Consider the following 20,798-nt stretch of genomic DNA (forward strand, 5'->3'; position numbering starts at 1 on the left):
GAGCTCCGGCTTCGAGGACTGTGTCGACGCCGCCGATGCTGGAGGCGTTGCAGCTGACGTCGACGCCGACTCGTTCAGCGCCCTCGACGCCTTTCGAGGCGATGGTGTCGGCGGGGCCTCGTGGCACGGGGTTTGCCCCTAAAAAGGCTGTGGCTAAGGTCCGGCACTGCTTTGGTCCGCAGAGGTCTTCCTCTTCCCGCCTGGAGTACATTTCAGAGGGTGATGAAGGCTCTGATGGCGGCCTTGTTCCGGTTACAGTTCCAGATGACCTTTTCTCGGGCCATAGTCAGTTTGATGACCTGAGGCCGTCACTGCATGATGCCAGTGGACTGGACACCTCTCCCGAGGTGGAGTTTTGTCGGCCGGAGCCTGGCACTCATGCCGATCGTCATATCGGCGCCTTATGTCTCGGGTTACCGAGTACTTGGGTTGGTCAGCTCCCCCAGGGGAGTTTGTTCAGGATGATCTCACGGACATCCTTGATCTCGGTCCACCCACTGACCCGGTTTTGCCTTTTCATATGGCTTTGCAGAGAAGGGTGGCAGCGGCTTGGACTGCTCCGGAGAGTCTCCCGGCAGTGGGCAAGTCTTTGTCGCGAAAATACCATCCAGCCAGTAGCGACCCCTGCTACTTGTCTAGGCACCCCACCCGGGAGAGTTTGGTGGTGCAGGCGGCTACGGGCCCGGCAAAGCAGGCGTCGTATCCTACCATCCCTCCGGATAGGGACGACAAACATTTTGACGGCTGGGCGAAGAAAGTGTTTTCTTCTGGGGGTATGGCGCTTCAGGCGGCCAACTCCATATGTGCCTTGTCTCGTTTCACACACACTCTGTGGAACTGTGTTGCATTAGCGACTGATCATATTCCCGAAGGGGACGAACGGGATGGTTTCCTTGCTATGGTTCAGGATGGCAAAGATGCCATGTGTGAGGCCGTTCAGTCGGGTTTGGACTTGGCGGATTGTGTCAGCCGGTCCATGGCGGCGAGCACCGTAATGCGCAGGTTTGCGTGGTTGAGGAAGTCTGGGTTCGCTCCTGATGTGCAGTCCCGGCTCCTCAACATGCCCTTTGACGGTGAACACCTTTTTGGCAGCAAGGCTGACGAGAGCCTTGAGAGGTTGCAGACCTCGAAAGCTGCAGCAAAGTCGTTGGGCACTGCAGTTCGCCAACCTCCGCCTTTTCGTCCTATGGGACAGCAATGGAGGGGAGGTTCCTTTCGCTATTACTCGTCCTTCAGTAAAGTGAGAGGAGTTAGCAGTCAGAGGCCATCGTAAGAGTGCCAGAGGTGGAAACAAAGGTACTCGAGGTGCCAAGGCCGCTCGGGCAGTTGCCTCTTTGCCCTCAGGCAACGCCGCAGCCGCTACCACTCAGTCATGAGGCCAGGTCCCATGGTTCGCCGGTTGGGGGAAGGCTGCCGCAGCATCTTGTAGAGTGGCAAGCCATTACTTCAGATGTGTGGGTTCTGGAGATCATAACCCACGGCTACTGTCTTCCCTTTCGGCAGAGGCCTCACGACAATCCACCAGGGAACCTCTCTTTGAAGAGTCCGGATCCGCTCCTTGCGCAGGAAATTCAAGCTCTGCTGGAGAAAGGCACCATAGAACTGGTGCCTGTAGCGGAGAGGAACAAGGGCTGGTATTCCCCTTATTTTTTGATTTCAAAGAAAGACGGGGGACTTACGCGGTTTGAACAAACTCCTCAGGAAGGACAAGTTCAAGATGGTGACTCTTTCTCAAGTCCTCCAGGCCCTTCAACTTCAGGACTGGTTGGTGTCTCTCGACCTCAAGGATGCTTACCTCCATGTGCCGATCCATCCCAAGCACAAGAAGTACCTGAGGTTCACGGTTAGCGACTCGCACTTTCAGTTTCGGGTCCTGCCGTTTGGATGGACCTCCGCCCCGAGGATTTTCACCAAGCTCATGGTGGTGGTGGCAGCACATCTCAGGAAAGGGTGGATTCACTTCTACCCCTACCTGGACGATTGGTTGATCAGGGGGAGCTCTCCCGAGCAAGTCCTGGATCATCGTTCCGTCACCTGCCACTCCATTCACAGGTTGGGCTTCTCCCTCAATTTAAAGAAGTCCCATTTGACACCAACGCAGCGGCTCCAGTACATCGGAGAAGTGCTCGACACGTCCCTGGGGCAGGGTTTTCCTCCTCAGGTGAGGGCTCTACACATTCAGCAGATGGTGCACAAGTTTCAGTTTGCCCAGACACTCCCAGCGTCCGAGTTCTTGAGACTGCTCGGCCTCAAGGCATCCTGCATTTTTCTGGTGCCAGAGGTTCGTCTGCGGATGAGATCTTTGCAGTGGGCGCTCAAGCTCCAGTGGTCTCAGTCCTCCGGCAGGCTGTCTGACCCTGTTCAGGTGCCGCCCTCGGTAGCCCGAGACCTTCTGTGGTGGGCCGTCGAGGGCAATCTGATGAAGGGTGCCCCATTTTGGCTGCCCTGGCCGGAGGTGACAATCGTGATGGACGCATCCCTCACGGGATGGGGAGCTCATGCCAACGAGCTGACAGTCAGCGGTCGTTGGTCTCCGTCAGAGTCCAGACTCCATATCACTCTGTTGGAGCTGAGGGCCGTCAGGCTAGCCCTGAAGGCTTTTCTGCCGACTGTGCGCAGGAAGAGTGTCCTGATTCTGACGGACAACACGGTGGCCATGCACTACCTCAACAAAAAGGGGGGGCAGGGTCACTTCCGCTGTGCAGGGAGGCGACGCAGCTCGAGTTCTGGGCCATCCAGCAGGAAGTGTCGATCTCAGCAGTTCATCTGGCCGGAAAAGACAACGAGACGGCAGATGCTCTGAGCAGGCAGAGCACGATCTCTCACGAGTGGGAGCTGGCTCAGGAGATTCTCCTGGAGATCTTCGCCCTTTGGGGGACCCCTCAAGTGGATCTCTTTGCCTCCAGTGTCAACTGGAAGTGCGAAAGGTTTTGCTCACGGGAATTTCCTCCAAAAGGAGCCTTAGGAGACGCGTTCGTGGTGGAGTGGTCATTCCCACTGCTGTACGCGTTTCCTCCAGTCCCCGTCATCCGGCAAGTGTTGCGGAGGTTCGGTTCCCGGATGATCCTCATTGCTCCGGCGTGGGCCCAGAGGACGTGGTACCCGGACCTTCTAGACTTGTCCATCCTCCCTCCACGTCGTCTTCCCTACCGAGACGATCTGCTCTCACGGGAGGGGGGTCAGGTTCTCCATCCAGAGGTCAGATCCCTCAATCTTCACGCTTGGCTTCTGAAAGGTTGAGGTATAAGGATTGGGACCTCCCTGAAGACGTGATGGAGGTGTTGCTCTCGGCCAGGCGGCCGGCAACTAAGTCTCTGTACCATTGCCGTTGGAGCAAGTTCTGCGACTGGTGCAGAGTTCAGAATGTGGATCTTTTTGAATGCGACATTCCCATGGTTGTCTTTTTTGCTTTCTTTGGCCCACAGGGGCTTGCAAGTGGGGACCATTAAAGGTTACCTGGCCACCCTTCACTGTGTTTCACAAGGACAGGGTTGTCCTTAGAGTTCGTCCTTCTTTTCTTCCGAAGGTGGTTTCGGAATTTCATTTGAGCCAGAAGGTTGTTCTTCCGGCGTTCTATCCTCCTCCACATCCTGGTAAGGAAGAGGAGGCTCCATAGGCTTGATCCTAGGAGAGCGTTGAGCTTTTATATCTCGCGCATGTCCCGGGTCAGAGTGGACGATCAACTTTTCATTGGTTACGCTGGAAAGCGTTTGGGACAAGCTGTGACGAAACACTGTCTCGTTGGATTATTTTAGCTATCTCCGAGTGTTACCGCTTGGCGGGTAAGGACCCTCCGTCTGGCTTGCGGGCCCATTCTACCAGAGGAGTGGCTGCATCTACTGCCCTGCAGAGGGGAGTTCCTATTCGTCACATCTGTGATGCAGCCACCTGGGCTTCAGTACATACTTTTGTACGTCACTATTCCCTCGATTCCATCAGAGGGCAAGATCTGGCCTTTGGCAAGGCAGTTCTCTATTCCACAATTTGATTGGGCATGCTAAATTTGTATTCTAAATTCTTTCCCACCTCCTTGCTTGGTACTGCTTTGGGAGTCTGTCATAGATGTGGAATTCGTCGGAGGACCCAATCCCCTCGAAGAACAAGTTACTTTCTTACCTGGTAACGTTCTTTCGATGGGATGGTCCGACGACGTATTCCATATCGCTCCCTCCCTGCCTTCCCGCTGCAGAATTTCTTTTGCGATTGCAGCTTGCGTTCCGCAAGGCCTTGTGTGTCTGACTGGCAGAAAACTGGTGGCACACGTTCTGGGAAAAAACTATAACTGAGGCTATGGGCGTTGTGCGTCCTACTTATCACATCGGGTGACGTCGGCCGTCGGAGGAGGTCCTCAGGGACGGCGCATCGACATCATCGACGCAGGACGCAGACGCCAAAGATTTTCCGAAGCAGCACAGCTGTGGACATTACCTGTCATAGATATGGAATACGTCGTCGGACCATCCCATCGAAAGAACGTTACCAGGTAAGAAAGTAACTTGTTCTTCTACATCATTTGTGCCTATATCATTTGCCCCAGTGCTTCCTAGTCTGGGTAGTTCACTGGATTATGTACCAAAGTTCAACGTTGACCTTTTTACTCTCCCTCTCTTTTTCGCTACAAACATTTCACCTTTCACTGAGACTTTTGAGTGGGCTACTTCCTTTTGCTGGACCACTACGTTACTCAGTATCGCTGACTTTACAGCTATCGTTACTGTGATGCTGGAAATGCATTGGAGGGACAGGGCCTCCATGTCCTTGTCCTGTACTTCCTTATGTGTGTTCTGTGTTGTTTTCTGCACAGGAATCCAGTTGGGACTCCTGACAGTGCAGCTCTTCCTCTTTTTGGTTGTGGCGAACAGAGATCCTTGGGATACCCTTATAGCACCCATGGGTGGGTGTACAATCCTGTACCCCTAGTGTATGTTTTTTGGCACCTGTGTGTTGCCCACAGACCTGGTAATGGTAATGGTAATGGCAGCTCCATGCTGAATTTGACACATGCTGTGAGTATCCTCCATTTTGGGATACCCAGGCCCTGCCATAGGAATCGGTGGATTCCTGATAGAAGAGATGGCCCCTGTGGCCTCTTATTTTCTATTACCTGTTACCTTGTTTTCTCAAAGTCCTGGGAAGCTCTGACTCTGTCCCTTCCCCTGACTGGCTGTTGGGTGGAAGAACCATATATGGTATTGTGGGGAAGTCCAGGCCAGACTAGCTGGAGCCTTCCCGGTGACTATGTTGTGGGTAGACCCTTGGGGTGGGACCTATGTGAATAGAGTCTGTGACCAATATGCATTCTATGTTATTGGTTTCTGGTTTCTGTGTGAGTGACACAAATAATGAGACAGCCCTGCATGAAAATGAAATGAATGCAGTGTGGTTTGCTGAAAGGCTGGGGGCTTGCCCCATCCACATTGCTTATTATGGGTGTCTGGGTGGAAGTGAATAGCCTGAATGCCTGTGAGCCTGATTGGCTGCCTGCCTGCATGAATGCCCTTCTGTCTGATTGGCTGACTGAGCTTGGCTCACCAGAGTGAATGAGGGACAGGTGTGTATATCTGGGGACTTCTCACTTCCCAATTTGTTCAAAAGCTGAAGTTGAAACTTGAAACTGCTTATCCTTGAAGCCCAACTGGAACAAGAATGATTGCTGCTGCTTTCCTTTGATCCAATCTAAAAGCTGTTGAGTCTGCCGAGGACTAATCCGAAAGAGAACCTGGCTAGGAGACCTCTCCCCGAGCTACGAGGGAGCATTGTGCAGAAGCTGATCTTCATCGAGGCACCCTGGAAGCCAGTTCCGAAAGGCTGTCAACTGGAAAAGGGGTCCACCGAGAATCTTGAAGTGAAGTACCCGGACCTCGAGTCCATGGAAGTACATCGCCGTCGACCGGGGTTCAGAAGATTGCCGTAACCTCTGGAAGGCCGCCAAGTCGTGTTGCCCAGAAGCGGACAGTCTCGACGCAAGTGTTCACGTTTCTTCAAGGAATCGCAGTGCCCTGTGGCCCCTGTTTTAAAGGGAGTCCACTCTATTGGGATCTGTCGGCAAACCATTGAAGAAACTCTTCTAACTCGTGTACATTGGGGTAGTTGAACATTTTAACCAGGAAACAAGACTATTTAACCATTAATGACTGACCCCTGTAAATGTATGCCTTTGTATATCTGTAACTATGTAACCTATGTGTTTTTTGAATCTTCAAGTATATGCGTAACTATGTAACCTGTGTATTTTTACATGTCAAGAATAGCGCACAGATGCCTTCGGGTTGGGTGCGCTGTACAAATTGCAAAAAAAAATTAAATAAAGAAATGGCCTGAGCATGTTAATACACTTTATTACAGGTTGCCCAGGTGAGGGGATCCTCACTCAGAACTGTGTTTTTGTAGCTAAAGAACCATTCTGCCATTGTTTTATCTAACTTGCCTTCCTTCCTATGATCTATGCTGATGCACATTGTTATATAATTTGTATGCCATAATAACTGTCAGTAGTTGATGCATTTTAAAGGAGCCAATAGCTAAGTGTGGTACCACAGACATTGTATAGATTTGCCATATTAGAATTGCCAGAGCACAAAGTGTGTTTTTAATTGATGTATAGATCTTGAACTTTATTTTTATATAAAGAACTATGTTAGCACATAACATAGTGTGTGGACATTCCTTTGTGGGGGTTTGGGGACTACACTGTACTTAGAAACCAGACCGCATCACCACCTGAGAGCTTAAGCCTTGGTTGCTCGTCCATTGTTACCACAATAGAGAACCTTGGCTGGGATGCTCTGGTCTTCCCCTCTGCCACATAGAGGGCAGGAGTACAGATAACCCCGCCCCCTCAAGTCTTTGCAGTTACTTTAAGGTTCATTCACAGATCTCCTTTCTTCGCGTCTCATCCAAATGCGTGCAGCCTTCAATTTTGCAATATTATATTGCTACTTCAATCTTTCTTTAGCACACACCGGTCTCTCATGTTGCTTGTCAACTCACCGGCTGTGAGTTTCGTTTTTGTTCTGTGTTGCTTTGATTCTCGAGTCAATGTTAGTACCACAGGCTTGACCTCACCTCCCCAAATCTGCCGTTCACCCGGGAGGGTCACTGGCGTCTTTGAAACACAATGCAGCTTTCTTGTTTGGGACTCAGCCTTCTCCACGTTCCTTTCACAGCCTTTTGGAGGGAACGTCCTCCTGCAGGGATCCCCTGGGATTATCCAACCGTGGCTCTCGTCCCTTGGTCCGTTGCTCTGATCCAGTAGGTTGGCCTTCACCCCAGAAGTTCAGCTCTTACTCTTGTTCCACCTTGCTCAGAGTGTTTCTACGTTCTGCCTTTTATCCGTGTGAGGAGAGCTAATTGGTATCAGATGTATGCACTTGGGGTTAAGTGCCTGACTTCACCGGACCCAATTAGTGGGATATGCCCATTGCGGTGTGTAAGATTTGGCATTATTACTCTTAGTCGCCCTCTCCCTCAACCCAGTGTTTGTGTGGAAAGAGGGGGTGGGATTTGGGACATTGGAGAATCCTATGAAATAGGAGGGATCATAGGTGTGGAAAAGGGAGGAATACTGCGTCTCGCCACCGGCTGCCTCACCCTCACCCCCACTCCCCGAAGACCCCTCACCCAGGTGATCCTCCCACACCCCTTGGAACTGGATCCAAATGCGATGGCCGTGACCTGGCCACCTGGATGACAAGTCCCAGAGGACTAGAGGATGAGACACCCTTTGGTTTCACATATCACCCTTCACATTCTGTTCTGTAATCTCTCCACACCTCCATTATACGCAGGTGCCAGCAGTCCCTCTGCTCATCCAATCCATCTCATACAAAACACAATGCCATTTAACATTCATTTAGCAGGAGAAAAAGAATTCAATTGAACATTTTAGTACAATCATTTCAATTGTGGCTAATCGCTACAATCCAATTTCATTAAAACTGAAGAAACCAGAATTTAATTGTATATTATTAAAATGGCCTAAACTACAGCACTCTAAATTGGCAATCCAAAAATGAACAAGGGATATTATCATTATAATAAAAAACAATAAAGTGGAACCAAGATCCAAGCTTCTTATGGCCCCCCCATAATTCCTGTGATCTGGCATTATCTTGCTCAGTTTAACCTTCCTGGCAGTACTGCAATACATTAGCTGGTATGCATGGACCAGCATTGTTGAGTTAAGCCACTGTGGCTCCCGAGGACAGTACAGTACTCCAAGAGGAACAAAGGTGAGTATTAGCTTTTAGCTAATGAGGTGCTCCAACAGCAAACAAGGATGTGGGCGCCTGATTAATGTTGTGAAAAACGTGTGTTTTATTTTGCAGAAGAAGTCTTTCTCACTTTGACTTTTCTTTGTTTTGTGGGTAGAGTTGATATTTGTATACCCCAGCCAATTTTCTCAGAGCATCCAATTGGATGTTAGTAAGCATAGTATGATATTTCTTTGAAAAAGTTGTTTTGCCACAGCACCGTTTTGAGTTTGGGGGACTAGATGGGGGCAATCCCAGCATTCAATTATATTGTAAACTGAAAACTAATAGTCTGAGTTGTATTGCTGTTAAAGTAGACCACAGTAAAAGAGTAATTACATGATCATGGGACACAAAAGCACACGTAAGTTCCAGCAAATCCTTAAACCAAGTTTCCATGGACATAGAAACAAGACATGTTGCTGGCCAGCACTGACAATGATTGTTACAACCGAGACTTGCTTGGCAGACATACTTCCTAACGACCTTCAGTACAAGTTGTGCTGACCGTGCGTCTGGCCTGGTAATGTTTCAGGACACAGGCTAATGTACAACAAAGAACGTGGGAATCCATATCTGGACAGGTGGTCTCATTGTGCCACAGCTTCGATGAAAGGACCTCCCCAAAACGTGATGAAAGAAAGTTTTCAAAAATAAAGTAGACTACAGTAGCTTGAAAAATTATGAAACTTACCAGCACAGCAACCAGAGCTCTGTCAAAGAAATATAACGTAAGTATAGTACTATGTTATGTTCTCTGCTGGAGAGAGAATGAAGAGGAAGATGCAGGAGCCTTTGAGGTACCGTTATTCAAGGAAATAAATAATAAGACAGCGGCTCCTGAGCAACCACTCACAGATCACCCCAACAACTCTGCTGCCTCGCTTGCGTCAGCCGCATGTGCGAGTTCAAAGAATGCACACCCGGCTATCGAGCGAGAACAGCCGAGCAACCAGCTCACTGCTAACTCAGCCCGCTCTGCAGTTCAGACCACAAAGCCCCCCCAAGATAATAAACTTAACACATAATATTTCAGTTGGTTAGAGATGCATCTCACTCTAGAACTTTTCCAAGTTCCTTCCTCCTTCTCCCCAGTACACAGTATTGGTTCACTAGAGTCCACCATGTTCTTGGTTCCTTGAGCCCTTCCCAATACAGGCTGTTCCCTGTCTGATGCACCACCTATTATAGTCATTGGTTCCACAGTTCCTCCTCGGTAAGCAGGACTAACCCCAGCACCAGCCACATCAGTTCTCAAAGCTTCCATTGACTCTACCCATCTAGGAGCCCTATTGTCTCTGGAATTCTTTCCCTCATGTCCTTCAATCCTTTGATCCACTCCTTCCATACTTCTGCGCCACACTCATCAGTCCACACATCATTCACAATTCTCCTGCCACACTCTCTACTCTCGGCCTCATGACACTTGACCAGCTGCCTCACATTCCATTTTGTTCCATCTTCTAATATCACCACGGTACCTAGTACCTTCTGAATTCTTTTAGGACTTGGGAGGTACGGAATATTCTTCCTCTTATCTTGGGATTCTTCTCACTTTGTCTCCTACCTGAAACGGTTCCAAGTGTATACATTTCCTATCATCAAACCATCTCTTATATCTCTCCTGACACACTTCCGCTCCGTGAATAAGTTCTTCCCTTTTCACTTTTACTGGGCCCAATGTCCCCAACCACTCAGGAACCAACTCGCAGATGCGCGTTCTTACCCTCCGGGACACAAATAGAGAGACCTCAGTTGCCGAATGAGGCATGGCTCAGTATACCCACACCATATCCCTCAATGTCATCGCAACATCTAACCGGGACACGAAAGCCAGCTGCAATGTCCCCTTCACCACTCAATTAGATCTCTCCGCCAACCCATTCTGCCTGGGGCAATACAAAGCCGTGGTCTCATGTTTCACACCAGCACTACCCAGATAGCTTGCAGATACGTTGGATTGAAACTGTACACTGCTGTCTGTTATCACAACTGAGGGAAACCCCTCTACAAAAATATATAATCCAAAAACTCCACCACAGCATTGGCTGTAACCCCGTCAGCCCAACCCACACATAGTCATTTACTATGGTAATCCATCAACATAAACATAAATCTTTTGCACTGATAACATTTAGGTAATGGCCCAATAATGTCCAATGCCACCTTCTCCTAGGGGCATGTTGGCATCTGGATTTCGGTTTCAAGGGCAGCTCCACTGACACATGTGATGTGTCACTGGCCGCACAAGGTAAACAATTCACTACCATGCGCTCAACTACAGAATCCATACTTGCCCACCAGTATGTTTCCCTGACTATTTTCTTGGTCATGTTATGAGCCAGATGGCCCCTACATGCCACTTCAAGAATCACTGATCTCGTACATCTGGAAGGCACAATTTTCTCACCCCTATGGAACAGACCGTTCGCCATCCACAATTAGCCCTGCACTTGATCGAACTGCACTCTCACTCCCGAAGACCGTTTCGGCCATCCTTCCTCCAACAACTTAGACTCTGTTCCATTCCTCATCCACTGCACATTCCTCTCGCCACCTTGTTGGCTCCAAAACTCCACTTTGAGTGACTTGTGCTACCACTGCCACTTGCTCAATAAACAACGTGTGTACTTCCTCAATCGGTAGCCTGGCCAAACAATCTGCAACAACATTAGTTAAACCAGGTGTTTATATTATTTCAAAATGATGTTCCTGCAGAGGAAGAGCCCATCGATTGATCCTAGGGGAACCACCCCTGTTGTGCTCCACCAAAGCATGCACCAAAGGTTTGTGGTTGGTCTTCAACAAAAATTGTATACCCCCAAAGGAACCTTTTAAATTATTTACTGCCCAGAAGTAAGCTAATGCCTCACGCTCTGCAGTAGAATAGTTCATTTCTGCCTCTTGTAGGGCCCTTGAGGCAAACGCGATTACCACTTCCTGCCCCTCCTTCACCTGGGTAAGCACAGCTCCCAATCCTACTGCACTAGCATCAGTGTTTAACACAGTTTTCTTACATGGGTCAAGCATCTCCAGCATCGGGGTGTGAAGAACACCCTCTTTTATCCTACTAAAACCTCCATCATGACACTCAGTCCATGTAAAAGCCACATTTGTCTTTAATCCCTCAACGGGGCACTCAGTGGCAAACCTCTCTGCAAACATTGAATAATATGCAGCTAATCCTAGAAATGCTCTCAAGGTGTCTTTGTCATGGGGTTCAGAAGCTTTTACATTTGCTTCTACCAGGTTGGTCCTGGCCTTGATACCCTGTTCATTGAAAACACGACTTAAGTAAGATACTTCTTTCATCTTGAACTTACACTTTTCTTTTTTTAACTGTCAGCCCCACCTTCTGAAGGACAGACAGTACTTTCCTTACACATGCATCATGCTGATCTCCATTTGATGTGAAGAACAGAATGTAATTTTGGAAACATCTCACATTCTCCATAACTCCCAACAGAAATTCCATCATGCACTGAAACACGGCAGCCGCAGAGACTAGGCCAAAAGGCATTCTCTTTAACCTACATGCTCCAAACTGAGACATGAATGATGTGGAGCCCTTGACTTCGGGTGCAACACTATCTGGTGATATGCATTAGAAAGATCTATAGTTCTGAAATACCTTGCTCCATGCAACAATGTTATAATTTCTTGCACTCTCGGAAGGGGATACTGGTCAACCCATATGTTGTTTAAAGAGCGTAAATCAACACACAAGCCAATCGCTCCATCTGGTTTTCTTGCTATGGCCACAGGAGAACCCCACTCAGCCGCTTCAATAGGTTCAATTACATTTACCCGGCACAACTTATCTAACTCAACTCAGCTTTTAGTTTCTCTTTTAGCATTAGGGGTACAGGCCTTACTTTGTGAGCAACTGCTCTTGCATTTCTTTTGAAACAGATCTTGTGCTGAAACCCTTTCTAACAGCAAATCATGTCACTGAAAACTTCTTTAAACTCACTGAACGAATCTCCTTCTACCAGCATCACTGGTTTACTTGCATTCGGATATTGAATGCCTTCTGATGTCTCCAACTCAGCAGAAACACCCCTTTGTCTTCTACATAGACTCTGCCACAAGCATTCCTGCCCTTAAATCCAATTTCTATAATCTTAGAGCCTAAAATCCTTATTGGAACACCGCCATAGCCTTTAGGATTAATGTCCGAGGCTTGAAGGTCTGCCCTCTTGAACCCCAGATTCTCAAATGTATTCATGCCAACCACAGTATACTTTGATCCCGAATCTGCCATCATGCGCAAATCACGACGAACAATCTGGACAGTGCACCACAGCGCTGCCACATTATGTTCATCTATAGTAGCAATCACAATATCAGTTACTACTTCTTGCAAGAATTACATGTCATCACCAATACACCGCACATCGTTTGTTCTGTCACTTCTGCACCATTTTGCTACATGACCCCGCTTTCTGCCTTTACCATACATTACATTTCACAGAGAGGACAAGCGTTGCTTGTGGAGAAATGCCCACTTTCGCCACATGCATAGCATTCAATTTTATGGACTTTTGATTTGTTTGGGAACTGCGGTTTCTGAGATTTCCACTATATTTCACGGTGTTCGCCCCTTCTTTGCTGGTCTTGCTGTGCCTCACGTCTACTGTATGGTCTTCACTTTTCTGCGCTGCAGACAAGGTTGCAGAGTAAGCTGCAGATGTTCACAGCTTGATCTAGGGTCCGTTATTAATCATCAGTAGTCTCTCCTGTAGCCTCTTACCTGTGGTGCAGCGCACAGTCTGGTCCCTGATGAGGCTGTCTGTAAGATTGCCAAAAGCACAATTCTCCGTCAATCCTCTTAAAGCCCCAACATGCGAACTCAGTTTCTTACCTGATCCTTGTTCGAAAGAAAAAAACAGATGACGTTCCAGGACAACATTAACAACAACATTAACACGGCCCAAATTGCTACAAAATGACTTGTTCTTTTGCCAGATTAACATCCCTTGCTTCACTGTCACCATCTCCAACAGATACTGGAGGAAGAGTTTCAAAAATCCTTCTCCCCTCCACGCAAAGGCAGTTCAACAAAACAGCCTGTTTTCTCTCGGCATCAAATGCTCTCCCACCTGTGGCAATCAACTATGTGTCAAACAGTTGTTTTCACTGTTCCCACAATATCCTGGGTTCCTCTGGTGTGCTGGAAGGGTGGGAGCTTGAACGGTGGCTTCCATGGTCTGCATAACACCAGTAATAATGTGGAGCAGCGTGGCTCTCTTAACGTGCACAGTGTCTTAATGCTAACAGCCAACTGTATGGCACTCAGCAACCCATGGCCACAAACATTCTTTGCCACATCTGCTCACGGTAACCTGCACTTGGCAATGATGCAAGAGGCCCCATAAGGTGAAATCCTCAGTAATTCTTTAAGCAACATTCTCAGTAGTTGCTTTTTGCTGGCGGCTGTAATTCCGGCAGCAGCCACCGGGGGCGCAATGCAACACAAGAAAAGCAAACCAGCACGACGGAAAAGAAAAAAAAGGTTTGCTATGCTGCTCGTCGCCAGTTCATGGTCAGTGCCGGAGAAGGAATGGAGAGGAAAATGCAGGAGCCTTCGAAGTACCTTTATTCACCCCAACTCAGCTGCCACGCTCGTGTCAGCTGTGCCAGCGTGTGCTAGTTCAAAGGATGCACTCTTGGCTGTCATGGGCGAGGACAGCCAAGCCACCAGCTGAGTACAGCGTGTGCTGCTAACTCAGCAGACCACAACATACTACAAAGAACAACATGCGTTGCCAAAGACAACAGTTCGGGCTTTTGTGTCGGCAAGCCACAGGCATTTTCCAGGCAATGCCCTATTGGTACACTATCTGGCCTAAATACGGCAACAACTGGCAAATAGTTTTATTACCTGGGCATATTTTGGTAGTGCCTGGAAAATGCCTATCTTATGTCGCTCCAAGAGCCAAAACTGTTGGCTACACCAATGCCTATTTTAACCAGGAATTCAGTGCAAATATAGGCCTATTGGTTATAGATCAAGTAGATGAAGGCACCATTAACCCATGTTTATCACACCTGTAGCTGGGGTTTACAGCTGTGATTTAAGCCATTCGTTTTCAGAAGACTGCTTAGAAATAACAGTTGCATCCCCTTTAAAGCTTAAAATGTGCTTTCTTCAGATATCTCAGACATGTCAGGGATGCTTTAGCTGTAGTTGAGTAAGACCAGGGCCCCCCTCTCGGCCACCGCGCGCCCTTGGTTAACAGGGGGCGGGACGAAAGGGGGCGGGGCCAGGGCGGGCAACTTTTTTTTTTTTAACCTCGCTCTGGCGAGTTATCACTGAATGAGCCTGCCGCCGCGGGTTCATCAATGACAATGAGGCGCCTGCCACCACGCCAGCTCCGGGGAGCCCTTGAAAGACTCCCCCGAGCTGGCGTGGTGGGGGGGGGGGCAATGGTGCCTTTTCTTATGAAAAGTGCCCTTGGCAGAGGGGCGCATTTAAATGCGCCCGCCACAGTGGCCACATTTCACAGTAAAAGGCCGCCTGCTGCGCCTTCTCCCACAACGCCAGCTCGGGGGAGCCCTTGAAAGACTCCCCAGAGCTGGTGTTTTGGGGGGCCAATGGCGCCTTTTCTTATGAAAAGTGCCCGTGGTGGAGGAGCGCATTTAAATGCACCCGCCTCCGTGGGCACATTTCACATTAAAAGGCCGCCTGCTGCGGCTTCTCCCACAGTGCCAGCTCGGGGGAGCCCTTGAAAGACCCCCGAGCTGGCTTGTTGCCCCTCCGCAAGGCCGGCTCTGAGTAAGACTTGCATTATTTATTACTCATAGATTGCTTTTAATTGCCAATATCTTTTACCCTCTCGTTTAAACCTAGAGCCAACTAACAGAAATGAGTGACGTCTGTTTTACCGGGATACAATCAAGAACCGTCCAATGTTATTTCAGCCGTTAAAGCAGCTCAGGCCTAAAATGATGAGGATTGAGTATGAAGGTTTTTTGTTTAAAACGGGGTAGTCAAAGGAGAAATAAGAGCATGTTGGGAATGGATACTTACTCCAGCCATAAGTGCCCGAGGCAGCTACAGCAGCCAATCAGGTTCTTATAAGCCACGTCTGCGTACCGAGCAAGGTCACAGCTTCTCACACCCACCTGCGATCTTCCGTCTCCCTGTTCCTTCCCTCACTCCGGCCCCATCCACACGGTGCTGCCACACCTCTCTACTCCCACATGGGCTTGGTTCACCATGGAATGGAAGAGGGGCTCTGCCATGTTGAGTGAGTATTTGTTTGAAGGAACAGGTCGCAGTGAGCACAAGACCCATTCTTTGAAACACATTGCTGTGTGCACCCTGGAATGTAAAAGCGGGGTGATGATCGCAATAATCACCTGTCTGTAACTGTACCAGGGCCCAGAGTTAACTTGGGCTCCAGGCTGTTAACGGCTGGTGAAGCTTACAGGGCAGGTCATTGTTGCTTCATTAATGCCCTCTGCACTGCTTTGTCTCCATTGGACCTGGCAACAGGCCCATGTTGTCATGTTCTGATCTGGACTCTCCAAGCTAATCTCAGATTTGAAGACCTTTTCTTCTGCCTTTCTCCTTTACCAATGTTTGCATCCAACATGCGCACTTGCCCCTTAGTTCCTACCAGGGACCACAGTGGTTGGAATTGTTAGGATACGCAGGTGTAGGCAGGTGCAATGGCTGTATAAGTGGGATGGGTAGCGCTGCGAGACAGGCTAGGGGATGAGGGGGGCAGATGCAAAAGGGACCTTGAAGGCTGGAGGGACCCAGATCCTGACAGATGCACAGGGGTGCTACCGAAAACCCATCTGGGGAGAATACAGAAACCCACCGCCTCAAGTCAGGATAGAGATGCCAACTGCACTAACAATTTCCCCCTCTGCATACATCTCTCAAACTCCAAACCAAACACAACCACAAACCTACAGCACAACGAACCGCACAAACTTCACTACATGGCAACAACAAAACAAAAACGCACATACTCGCACAACAGTACACGACGACTAAAGGCTGCAAAACACCCCAGGCGCAGCCAACGGACTCACCGGGCTAAGGCCGCCTACAGCACATCACTGCTCTCTTGCACTTTTCCAGCTCCTTTCCACTAACCCCCCCCTCCTTTCCCTTTTCAGAGTCGCCAGAGTGCCAGGGGACCACTTCGGTGGTGATAGTGCGCGGTACAAATGTCCTTTAACATTAACATCCCTGTATCTGACTATAAAGGTTCTACTTGCCTGGCTACCATTGCAAAGAAAGGGGAGCAAACCTACTCTTGTGATGAAACCATGTGTAAAAACGCAGAAAACAAACAGGAATAACTCGCAAAGGACAAAATCAAGAAAAATGTATAGCAAAGAAATAATTGTAAGATTCTGTAATCCTACAATATTCTCTCTTGCTGAATTCCGAGGTGTTGGACATATTGCACACGTAGCTTTGCTTCCAATTATTGATACTTTTCCCCCGTGTGGTAATAGGAATCCATCCCAGGTTTTAGGTTTTGTCTAAGTGACCAATCAAAGACAGTCGATAAAACGGCCAAAGTGAACGCTGCTCAAGTATGTAGAGCAACAGAGGCGGGGCGCAGCATCACGATCAATGAGGCGACTGACGAACAGGTTTTAAGAGATACTGGTAGAGTGACAAAGTTCTATTCACTTGATAACTTAGGTTTGGGGCGTTAGACAATTGCCATTGCCTCTCGACGCCCGTGTGATAGATGGGGGAATGCAATCAAGCCTATAAGATCGTTGGTTAAATAAAGTGGAGTGTGGGGCGGTGGGAAGTAGCTTCAGGGAAAAGACTTGAGTGCTTGTGCAAGGGTGTTGCTTTTTGTGTGTTTTTAAAAAGTTACAAGTGTGTGTATTTGTACACTTTGTGGTGATCTGGTTCTAAGTGAGAATGGTGGTGTATATATGAATGCGCGGACGGTGTTGCGGTTTTTGCCAGTAGCATTCACGCACTGGCATAGTGACCTAATACAGATGGAACATATAGGAGGAATTAATATCTTTAGGTGATGTGGTGGAAAACTGTGCTTGTGTTAGGCAGCCAGGTTCAGTGTGGGCATAGAGAGCTGGCGCTGTGTGTGGGCACCGTACACACAGCTCGGACTCTATGGTATAGGCTTGCTATAGGCAGAGGCGTAGACAGGGTAGTCCAGGAGCAGGCAAGGCCCACCCACAAACTGCGTGGGCATTTACAGATGTTAGTGTCACTGCGGTGTGCCCAACTACATTAGCTTCAGGCCCCACCTGTTAGACCATCCTGGCTATGCCTCTGGCTACAGGCGTAGCCGCTCTCGGGTGAAGTGGGTGTGGTTTTGTCTGGCCTGTGCCGTAGAGCACCTCTAGACCGCACCAGGTGTATGTCGTTGTTTTCCTGATGAGGGAGCAGAGATTTCAAACAGCCTGCGTTTAATGCACAGTGTGGCTTGAAGGACAACTGCACATGCACAATTGTGTCAAGTACATTGTGTTGTCTTCTTTCTTGGATACTCTGGGTGTTTCTACAAATCTGTGATGTTCAATGTGGGACTGAGATTGGAGGGATGGCGTATGCTTTAAGACTTGTCTCAGTACCAATGTAACCTTCATAAGCCACACACTTGAATACTTTGCTTGATAAAATACTAAATACATGTTACATGTTCTTTTCTTTTCAAAGGCTATCGCCGAAGAAGTAACAGAAGAGAACCTGGCAGAAGGACGGCTGTACCCTCCGCTCAGCATGATCAGAGATGTGTCTTTCAAAATAGCAGTCCGAGTATGTCATTTAATGCGCACACTTGATGAATGTTATCATATAACCTTGATTTAAGGATCTGTGTGCATAATGCAGAGGGTCTGGCATTCTTCACGTCAAGCAATATGTCATGTCAAGGAGTGAATGCCTTTGCATGCTCTAGTTTGTGAAGGCCAAGTGACATGGAGGGGGTTTGAGGCTAAAGCAGGCACCAGAAACCGCCTCAGGAGGTGCTGTTTACCACTGACATCAAGGGAGTAGACGGTCTAGCGTATAGTTAGTCAGTTCTTGGACCCACCGCTGTAGAGATCTAGCCCCTTCCTCGCCCATCTCTTATACTGAATAGTCACGATATTAGCCAGCTCTAACCCCAACTCCTGTAAACGTCGCCAAATGCCCTGCTCTCTGCTCCTGCGATACAGGACCCCTTGTCCTCTGTATCAGGAACCCTTTATCTTGGTTTTACATGGCGACTCCAAAGATGATCGAGGTTCTGCCACAACTGGTCCTGGTTGCCACAGTGAATTCGTCCTGATGGCCGACCTGCGCGTCCTATCCACACCTCTCGAGGGAAAGTCAGTTGCCACTTTATTCAAGAGAGCTAAAGGCCATAGTCATCCATGAAATTAGTAATGTTGCTTAATGCATCCTGGGAAAGTGGGATCTCTGTCCATTTGCCCATTGCTGAAGGTGGAGAAGGGAGTGTTCTAGTTCCGTGCTTCGCAGCACTCAAAGGATGCTTGAGCCTGAGATGTTCTACGCTGCTCTTGTAGACATTCCTCTTTCATTCTTGAGCTGCACGCGAATCCCTGAAGGAGACATGGAGGGCTCTCTAACCCTAAAGATTTGGGGGATAGGCCCAGTGTTTGAGGGCCCGTAGTCTGCGTACCCCTGCCTGAGGGGGAAACACTGTGTCCGTCTAATGACTGTCGCTGTGCTACCACAGGTTCCATCTAGTGGATGGGCTTGCTCCAGGACTTGTATCTAAATGAGAATGTGGCTGAGCAACTCCTCTTTGTCCTCATGGCGGTGTAACCCTTTTGTTCCAGCATAAATGGCAAAAAAATTGCAAAAACGAGAAACGACCTGTCAAGCAAAGGCCATTCTCTGCACCGAGCCATGTAAATTGTTAACTTACCGCGTAGCGTATGCTTCAACTACAGTTTTGGATGATGGAAGGCTATAGATGTATGGCTGTGTCTATAAAGTATGGGGAGGTATTTCCCCACGGGGGATCCGGGTGACATCTGATAGACCAGAGTGAAGCTCGAGTCTTCTGTCTCAGAACTCCACCGTGGAATATACACCACTGCTGAAAGCTGTGCCTCTGTAATGTTATGGTGGGTGTATGGCCCCAGTGCTAAGGATGGGCAGGGGAGGCACGCGGAAACTATGTCAAATACTAGGCTCCTTCTTACCTGACCCAGCAGCAACTAAAAAATGGGAAACATAAATGCCTGCCAGGGAAAATGCCACCCCCCTGCTGTGTTGTGAAGGCAGTTGATGATAAATTGGCCACCAGTGGCTTCCTATTAACCATTTTCTATTGGATCAATTACTTCTGTGTCCTTCATTAGTCATTATCTTTCCCCACGCTGGGTCACGCCAGTACAAAACCTCTTCTGATATCATCTTGAAATACTTTTTTACTTTTGTACAAATTTAAATTAATTTCGTTTTATTTAAACTTTTCACACACATCTACATTAAACAAATGAATGTAAGTTACACATATATTCATATAAAGTCCATAAATAGGCTTTATTTCAGAATATCCAAATTTCATAATAATTTCATATAAAAATGTCAGATCAATGGTAACGACATTTTTGCTAATAATTAATTCATTGCATTATACATAAAACTTTAATTACCTTCCTATCCAAGGTTTCCAATGTATTTATTTAATTGTTTTTTTATAACGCGCCTAATACCATACCTGAGTTCGGTTTCTAAGCGCGGATCCAGGATTCGAACCTCTGTTGCTCTGCGTGGTCTTCCTTCCAAGACCCGCGCTTTGCCATTGTGCTAATTCGTAATGCGCAATAATCAAAATAATGTATAAATGAATACTTTCAAGCTTCCCTTATCATAATAGTTACATCTGTACCAATTTCTCTTCAGTTTGATATATCGCTGTTTGCTTCGTTCCCTATACACATTATTTTCGATTTGTCAGAATTCATCTTTAATCCATTTGCGACTGCGTGCTGGTGCAACCCCATGAGTGATCTAGGCAGCGCTATGGATGTATGATCAAGTAAGACCACGTCATCCACGTACGCGAGCCAGTGTATATGATGGCTGCCTATTCTAGGTAAAAGATTTCCTTACACGTTGAAACACTTTTAGTAAATCAGCAACATAGAGGTAAAACAGCAGCGGCGCCAATACACACCCCTGCTTCAAACCATGTGCAGTGCCGACTCGCTGTGAATAATGCCCTCTGCATTAAATCTCACCTGCACATATTTGCCAGCGTGCAATGGTACACGCGGATTTAGCAGGGCAGGTCTCCAAACCTATTTCTGCACTTTTGCCCAAAGTTGTTTGCATATAACGGCCAAATGCAGCAGTGAAATCAATAAACCTGAAGTATAATGTGGGGCGGGGGCTTTTTGAAAAGCCTGACTATTCAGTTTAAGTAACAACACACAAGGGGGCCTTCACGAGCAGTCGAAACCCATCCAAATGCTCAGTAACATTTCACACAAAATGGAGGTGAATCCCCATGTTTAATAAATGAGTTCAAATAGGCCTCATCCTCACTAAGTCAACCTCACAAAGACAGCAAACTA

The 20,798-nt window shown here is 48.0% G+C and overlaps 1 protein-coding gene across 1 annotated transcript in view; it reads left to right on the forward strand.

Moving 5' to 3' along the window:
- The window catches only part of ME3 (malic enzyme 3), a 697,492-nt gene that overhangs the window by 671,906 nt on the left and 4,788 nt on the right, over nt 1-20,798 (forward strand). The window contains exon 14 of the mRNA XM_069639735.1: nt 17,923-18,021. Within this exon, the coding sequence (XP_069495836.1) occupies nt 17,923-18,021 (99 nt within the window). The remainder of the gene's footprint in view (nt 1-17,922; nt 18,022-20,798) is intronic.

Source organism: Ambystoma mexicanum, chromosome 7q (assembly GCF_040938575.1).
Source record: "Ambystoma mexicanum isolate Mex_15411 chromosome 7q, UKY_AmexF1_1, whole genome shotgun sequence".
In the NCBI taxonomy this organism is placed as follows: domain Eukaryota; kingdom Metazoa; phylum Chordata; class Amphibia; order Caudata; family Ambystomatidae; genus Ambystoma; species Ambystoma mexicanum.